At 43.9% G+C, this 8,462-nt stretch overlaps 1 protein-coding gene and 1 long non-coding RNA gene across 2 annotated transcripts; both read left to right on the top strand.

Moving 5' to 3' along the window:
* Positions 1–210: 210 nt before the first annotated feature.
* On the top strand, positions 211–1,389 carry LOC144710882 (uncharacterized). The gene has a single exon (XM_078584723.1). The coding sequence runs from the start codon at positions 211–213 to the stop codon at positions 1,387–1,389; it is 1,179 nt and encodes a 392-aa protein (XP_078440849.1).
* Positions 1,390–2,244: 855 nt separating this feature from the next.
* LOC144711322 (uncharacterized) lies at positions 2,245–3,235 on the top strand. The gene is made up of 3 exons (XR_013583522.1): positions 2,245–2,533; positions 2,809–2,931; positions 3,035–3,235. It is a non-coding gene; the product is annotated as an uncharacterized LOC144711322 (long non-coding RNA).
* Positions 3,236–8,462: the final 5,227 nt, after the last annotated feature.

Consider the following 8,462-nt stretch of genomic DNA (forward strand, 5'->3'; position numbering starts at 1 on the left):
TTAGAGAATAGTGCTCCACAAGTAACTACCCATATACGACAAAAAGTTTTGAGGGTGCTCCATTCAATCATTTACCATAACGGATCTTCTCTTGAAGCATACCCAGTGTTGCCCCAAGTCGTTGAACCTCAAGTTATAGATGTAGGATGCAGTCCAAGCCATGGAAGCAACAACCAAAATGTAATGATCGCAGCAGAACGCCTACGAGACATGTTGAATGTAGAACAAAGACAATTTTATGATGCAGTATTTGATGCCATCGAATCAGGAAATCATGCTAGAGAGCCGAGGGTATTCTTCCATGATGGGCTAGGTGGATCTGGAAAGACTTTCCTCTACTCAGCCATTCTCTCACAAATCAAGGCCTCTCACCTCACTGCCATACCGACTGCGACAAGTGGTATTGCAGCGCTTCTTCTGGAAGGAGGTCGAATGTTACACTCCACATTCAACATTCCAATCCCTGTCACTCACATCTCAACGTGTGGAATCTCACCTGACTCAGTGATTAGCCAACGAATTCAGTCAGCAAGTATTATAATTGTGGACGAAGCTCCAATGATGCACCGCCATGTTTACGAGACATTGGATCGATCTGTTCGAGATGTGATGAAGACCATAGATGCAACTTTAGAAAATGTTCCTTTTGGTGGCAAGGTTGTTGTCCTGGGAGGTGACTTTAGGCAGATGCTTCCAGTCATACAGAAAGGCTCACGGTCAATGATCATCAGTTCGTCTCTTAATCGAAGTGAAGTATGGCGCCATTGCTCTATTTTCAGCCTTAGAACCAATGTCCGTGTTTCACTAGAGCAACAGGCATGGAGCGAGTTCCTACTTGCGGCAGGAGAAGGACGCCTTGGCCCTGATGTCCATCTTCCTCTTGAGATTCAGCGCATCCCCTCATTACTTGATCTGATTGCCAAAGTTTATGGAACCTTTGATGATACCGCAACTTCGTTGGTAACGAAGACAATTTTGACGCCCTTAAACGTTGATGTGGTCAAGGTCAACAACATGGTTCTCGATGTCTTCCCAGGTGAAGTTATGGAGTACTTCAGTTTTGATGCAATCCCTCATGGCGAAGTCAACAACGAATCTCTCTATCCAACCGAGTTCTTAAATACAATTGATGATGCGACAATGCCACTCCACAAGCTCCGACTCAAGATCGGTTGCATCGTGATCCTCCTTCGGAACTTGAACACATTGCAAGGTATATGCAACGTGACCAGGCTACGAGTGGACAGCTTTCTCCCAACAATGATACAAGCCAGAATCATCAGCCAAGGCAATTTCTATGGTGATGTCCATCTCTTGCCACGAATTGCGCTCTACCCATCTCAATCGAGGCTTCCATTTCGATTCAGGCGCCTGCAATTCCCAGTTTGATTGGCCTTCGCGATGACGATTAACAAATCCCAAGGCCAGACCCTAGACACAGTGGGGTTATATCTACCAAACCCACATTTCACTCACGACCAACTCTACGTTGCTCTGTCAAGGACACGGATCGGTCCAACAGGAATCGTGTTCTGCGATGGCAGCACAAAGCCCCTGCCTGTGACCAACGTTGTTTACAGAGAGGTTTTCCACTAGGAGATGTCAAGTAGAAGGCCGTAGAAGGCCGTAGAAGACGATCGACTCCGATCTCAGGTACAACATCAAACTTCTCCCTCTCAATTCTCATCCCCATAAAAAACGAGAACTAAATTAGTTTTTAATTTCAGGTCCCATGAAGCCATTTCGTCATCTGGGCTCCACTAAACAGAACAACATCATGATCGCACACATTATTATTACACCATCTTTGAGTCATAAAATCTATCCTGTCAGAGAGGCACAGGCCTAGCAACTCTTCAGTGTGACGTGCTAGTGCGGGGTTGCATCCATTTTTATCGTACGCCTCAAATACAGCATGAGAAACAAGCTTCGTCATCTGAACTTCCCACTGTCACAATGAAGCACAACGTACCTCCACATAAAAAAGTCAAGAAACTTCTTTCTTATGTTCTTCCCCCCCCCCCCCCCGCTCCCTCTATCTCTATATAAAATCTCCCCCTTCCCTACCACGGTGCTTCTCCTTCTATCTATCCCACTCATACGCTCACTTTATTCGTCTCGCACTGTCTCTAACTCTATCTCCCTTTGCCTCTCCGCTTTTCCTCTCCTTCTCTTTCTCTATCTCTGTCGGCAATTGCAGGTAAAAAATGAAATAGAGAACTAGAGAAGGGAAAAAAGAGTGCCAAATAGTTGATCGGTGAAACGGTCGCATGGGGGCCAAGCAAGGTTTATTTGTTTGGTGAGCTTTTTGGATTCTTCACAAATAATTTTTTATTATAGTAGTCAATGGCTGATCATTGGTGGGGTTATCAAACATGTTTTATTCTTCTCAGTCTACTCCAAGTGAGCATTGCAAGAGGGCCACCAGTTCTCTACGCTACCGTCGAGATGTTCTCCAAATGAAGAAGCTTTCTTTCTTCCATTCACCTTCATCTGTCTCCAAGCTCGATGGAGGCGACCTTCTCTTTGACGGGTACGTCTACAGTCCTTGATTTACCTATATTCGTGTGTTGCTGTAGAAGGGATTCACTGCAATTTTTTCATAATTGGCGCACTTTAGTTGTCCTGTTGTTCTTAGAATCTCCGCAATTAGCGCTCATTTTACAATTTCTCTGTGGTTATGCTAACTTCTTCCACATTTTTTGTTATCTTTTAAGAGTTTGCACTTCTCATATCCTCCCGCGCGTAACTGCCTTCTACTCGGGAATCTATGTCCATTCATGATTATGCCTCTATCTCTCTTGGCAGGTTAAATTGATGTGTCGCAGTTGGTGATCTTCCGATTTCAACAATTTACTCTACGAACCACAAATATCTAGAGCAATCGTTCGCCCAGATTTTGAGTTTGCAATACCTGAATCTATTTATTTAGTGAGCTTTCTGGATTCTTCACAAATACTTTTTTATTATAGTAGTCAATGGCTGATCATTGGTGGTTATCAAAAATGTTTTATTCTTCTCGATCTATTCCAAGTGAGCATTGCGAGCGGGCCACCTGTTCTCTACGCTACCCTTAACATGTTCTCCAAATGAAGTAGCTTTCTTTCTTCCATTCACCCACATCTGTCTCCAGGCTCGATGGAGGCGACCTTCTCTTTGATGGGTACGTCTACATTCCTTGATTTAACTATCTTCGTCTGTTGCTCTACAAGGGTTTCTCCGCAATTTTTCTGTAATCGGCGCACTTCAGTTGTCATGTGGCTCTTAGAATTTTCCCCTTCAAACAATTAGCGCTCATTTTACAATTTCGCTGGGGTTCTCCTAGCTTCTTCCACGTTTTTTGGTTATCTTTTAAGATCGTGCACTTTTCATATTCTTACACGCGTAACTACATCCTACAAGGGAATCCATGTCTACTCATAATTATGACTCTGGCTCTCTTGGCAGGTGGAATTTACATGTCACACTTGGTGATCTTCCAAGTTCAAGAATTTTCCCTATGAAGTCCGAACAATTAAACATTTTTTATTACATCAGTCAACGGCTGACATTGTCGATACCAATCATTTTTTATTCCTCTAGGTCGACTCCAAGCGAGCATTACGAGCGTGCCACACTAGTATCTGCAAAAGATGTAAGTCTCCACAAAGCCAGTGATAACTCTACTAGTATTGGTCCTTCTGGCTATGGCTTCTACCCATTTTGAGACATAGTCTACAGCCATTAAAAAATACTCATATCCATTAGACTTAGGAAATTGTCCCATGAAATCAATGCCCCATAAATCAAAGATTTCTACTTCTAAAATGGGTTTTATAGGCATGTGATTTTTTCTATCAATATTTATGAAGGTTTTACATGCTAAACATTTCAAATAAAAATCATGTGCATCTTTAAATAAGGTTGGCAAATAAAACCCACTTTCCATTACCTTATGGGCTGTTACCTTAGCCGAATAGTGACATCGTCCTCGGTTGGAATGGCAGAATTTAAGGGTGTTATTCTATTCTTCTTCAGGTACGCATCTTCTAAGAATTTGATCAGCTCCTTGATGGAATAGCTCTGGTTCTTCCAAAAGTAATCTCACATGCCCTTGAAGAACTCCTTTCTTTGATTATAGCTCCATCCTGAAGGGACCCTTCCTGTCACAAAATATTGACAAGGTTTTCAAACCATAGAAAATTTCCTATTTAGATGGCCAGAATTTGCTCATCTGGAAATGCTTCACGGATAAGTGAGGGGTCATTTACAAAATTTTCACAAAAGTTTTTACCTTTAATTTCTATCTCAAATTCTTGCAATAATAAAATCTGTCTGATGAGCCTAGGTTTAGCTTCTTTTCTAGATAAAAGATATTTCAATTTCGCGTGATCAGTATAAACTATAATTTTACTACAAAGGAAATAAGGTTGTAATTTTTCTAAAGCAAAAATTACAGATAGCAGTTCTTTTTCTGTGGTAGAGGAATTGAGTTGTTCATCGATTAAAGTCCTACTAGCATTATATATGGCCTTAGGATGTGTCGAGTGAGATGCTCATGAAGATTGGCGTCACGGGCATCTGGTGGCCTAGTGTGCTCCATCAATTGGTGAGCCGGACAGGCATAACATTGAACACAAAAGAGTCGTAATAGTTACTCATGATGTTTTCATACTACAGGATGACTAGGACTGATGCGACTAGGATGGCTAACTCAATTAGGGATTGATAAAACATACTACAATTCAATACAATCAACTTTGAACATTTAAAGTCGGTGAAAATGTTAATGGTGCAGCTCCTTTCTGATGCCGGACGTCAACAAGACGTCGTCCGATCGACACTGAGGGTAGCAGCTCGGTATCGCGTCGATGGTCTCGATCGGACAACGACGACTAACGTCGTCCGATGATGCTAATGGACAAGTATATATATATATATGATGACGAAGAAAGCAAGAGGTCCTACGTGTCATACGTGCATGCGCCGAAGAGCATGTTTGTGATGGCGAGGACGCCAACACTTCAGCATTGAACGCGTCACAACGGTCAACCAGAGTCAACACGCCCGCTATGGACCACGGTCAACCAGAGTCAACCGAACTCAACACACCGCAACCGTCGACAAGCACGTCTCCACCCACGCACGTCCCTACACGCGTCATGACACGACGCTAGAGGTAGATCCACAACTGCCCTTTGGCGTGACACGATGCACGTCTTTATTTTCTCGTCATTTTCTCTTTCCTCCAAGGCCTATATATAGGCCATTGTTTTCAAGAAACAGTAGGCAGTCATTAATTCAAGAATTGAGTTTTGTTAACTCTTCTTGGAGGACTGCCCAGCCTCCCCTATCCTTCTTAACCCTAGCCGTCGTCGCCGCCGCCACTGCTGCTGCCGCCGCCGCCGCCAGAGCCACCTTGCGATGTCGGCCTCCCACCTCCCCTCCATTCTCTCTCTCTCTCTCTCTCTCTCTCTCTCTCTCTCTCTCTCTCTCTCTCTCTCTCTCTCTCTCTCTCTCTCTCTCTCTCTCTCTCTCTCTCTCTCTCTCTCTCTCTCTCTCTCTCCCTCTCTCTCTCTCTCTCTCTCTCTCTCTCTCTCTCTCTCTCTCTCTCTCTCTCTCTCTCTCTCTCTCTCTCTCTCTCTCTCTCTCTCTTCGTTCTCCCAGCCTTGGCCGCTAGCAGCCCGCCAGGCCGCTCAGCAACCCGACCAGGCCGCCCTAGGCAGCCCCGCCAAGGCCACCCAAACAACCCCGCCGAGGCCGCCCAGGCAGCCCCGCCAAGGCAGCCTAGACCAGGCCGCCCAGGCAGCCCCGACCAAGCCACAAAGGCCGCCCCGCCAGAGACGCCCAGGCAGCCCCGCCAGAGCCGCCCAAGGCAACCCGCCAGGGCCGCCCAGGCTGCCCTCTAGGGCCGCCCTAGGCAGCCCCGCCAAGGCTGCCCAAGGCAGTCCCTCTAGGGCACTAGGCAGCCCGCCAGGGCCACCCTAGACAGCCCCACCAAGGCCGCCCAAGGCAGCCCCCCAAGGCCACCAGGCAGCCCCCCAAGGCCACCAGGCAGCCCCGCCAAGGCCACCCAGGCAGCCTCGCCAGAGCCGCCCAAGAGTGCCCAAGTCGTGCAAATCGGGATGCCCGAGACTGCGTTTAGGCTGCCCCTGTCCGAACGCCGTCGGCGCTTCAAGCAGCGCGCGCTTCGCGCGCACGGGTGTTCGTCCACGCTTGACTCTGCGCCCAAGACACTCAACCAGGGCCGTTCAATGCCCGAAACATCCAGCCTTATTGATAAGCCACAAATAGGGGTAAAAATTACGCAATTTGTTTAGCCCTTGTCGTTGTGAATTTTTGGCTTATGCAATAAAATTTATAAAACTCTACTTAATATGTATAGTGATAAGTATGAGTGTCTTCCAAAGGAGGCAAGTAGGAATTTCAATTTGATTTTCTCTTTGGTGTTTTAGATCCTAATTAGAGTGAATTTGGTCTTCAATGAGGATCAAGTCACCCTAATTAGGTGAGAATTGAGAGGGGGATAGAAGAGATGAGAAGACTAGAAGAATTAAGGGCTCTAAATTTCCTTCTTTGATCCTAATTAAAGGATCCAATAAGTCATTTAGAGAGGTTGAAAGAGGGTTCTTAAAATGAGTTGGGTTGATTTTTGCAGATTGATAATTCAGAACTAAAATGGGCAAATTGTGAGAATTAAAACTAAATTTTTTAGAATTTTCTTTTGTAATGCAATTGAATGCCCAGGTAAAATTCCTCAATTTCTCCTCTCAATCCTAATCAGGGCTTGTACATGCCGCTCAAGCCAAGCGATTTAAAAGTTCAGACTAGAATGGAGATGAAGAAACAAACAACTTAACCTATTTCATTCAAAATGCACAAAAGTTTGAATACAATGAAAGAAAAATACCAAAACTGTTGATCCAGGCTGGGACTCCTCTCTGTCTTGCAGCTGTGATGAAGCACCCTCCAGAATATGCCCCTCCTCTCGAAATTCAGCTTTTATACCTAGGTTACATGGTGAAAATCACCATTTTACCCCCCGTTTAGTAATTAATTTTTATCTATCAATGTAGGCTATATCTGAATGATCCAACCATACAGATAGGAAGAGGGGATCAAGACGAGCAAATCCATAAAAATCATCTCAATCAGACCTCAGGGTCAAAAGTTATTAATAAATCAATTTTAACCAATTTTAACCATTGGATTAAAATTGATTTATTTCTTAATTCACGCAATGACGTGTCGGCAGCCTATTGGTTGCCGCATTTCAAATTTCTTTGGCGGGCTCTCTCTCAGTGCGCCACGTACTCACCTGCGAAAAAGAAAAACAAAAGAAAATCAAAAAGCGGGATTTGCATATGCATCGCTACGCACGCATGCGGTGCGTTTCTTTATACCTTATCCATTAAACTGTCGCCACGTCACCACCCGTGCACGCTGCGTTGTATCGCTGCACGGCGGTGTACTACCTCCTGCATGTAGTGCACATCTCATATCTGTTGGATTTTAATCCAACGGCTATGATTTCGCTTACGTCGCCGGCGGAATGCACCGCGCTTTTTCAACAAAGCCCTTCATAAAACAGATTATTGATAAGTATGAGTGTCTTCCAAAGGAGGCAAGTAGGAATTTCAATTTGATTTTCTCTTTGGTGTTTTAGATCCTAATTAGAGTGAATTTGGTCTTCAATGAGGATCAAGTCACCCTAATTAGGTGAGAATTGAGAGGGGGATAGAAGAGATGAGAAGACTAGAAGAATTAAGGGCTCTAAATTTCCTTCTTTGATCCTAATTAAAGGATCCAATAAGTCATTTAGAGAGGTTGAAAGAGGGTTCTTAAAATGAGTTGGGTTGATTTTTGCAGATTGATAATTCAGAACTAAAATGGGCAAATTGTGAGAATTAAAACTAAATTTTTTAGAATTTTCTTTTGTAATGCAATTGAATGCCCAGGTAAAATTCCTCAATTTCTCCTCTCAATCCTAATCAGGGCTTGTACATGCCGCTCAAGCCAAGCGATTTAAAAGTTCAGACTAGAATGGAGATGAAGAAACAAACAACTTAACCTATTTCATTCAAAATGCACAAAAGTTTGAATACAATGAAAGAAAAAAATACCAAAACTGTTGATCCAGGCTGGGACTCCTCTCTGTCTTGCAGCTGTGATGAAGCACCCTCCAGAATATGCCCTCCTCTCGAAATTCAGCTTTTATACCTAGGTTACATGGTGAAAATCACCATTTTACCCCCGTTTAGTAATTAATTTTTATCTATCAATGTAGGCTATATCTGAATGATCCAACCATACAGATAGGAAGAGGATCAAGACGAGCAAATCCATAAAAATCATCTCAATCAGACTTCAGGGTCAAAAGTTATTAATAAATCAATTTTAACCAATTTTAACCATTGGATTAAAATTGATTTATTTCTTAATTCACGCAATGACGTGTCGGCAGCCTATTGGTTGCCGCATTT

Source organism: Wolffia australiana, chromosome 13 (assembly GCF_029677425.1).
Source record: "Wolffia australiana isolate 7733 chromosome 13, ASM2967742v1".
NCBI classification, from domain to species: Eukaryota; Viridiplantae; Streptophyta; class Magnoliopsida; order Alismatales; family Araceae; genus Wolffia; species Wolffia australiana.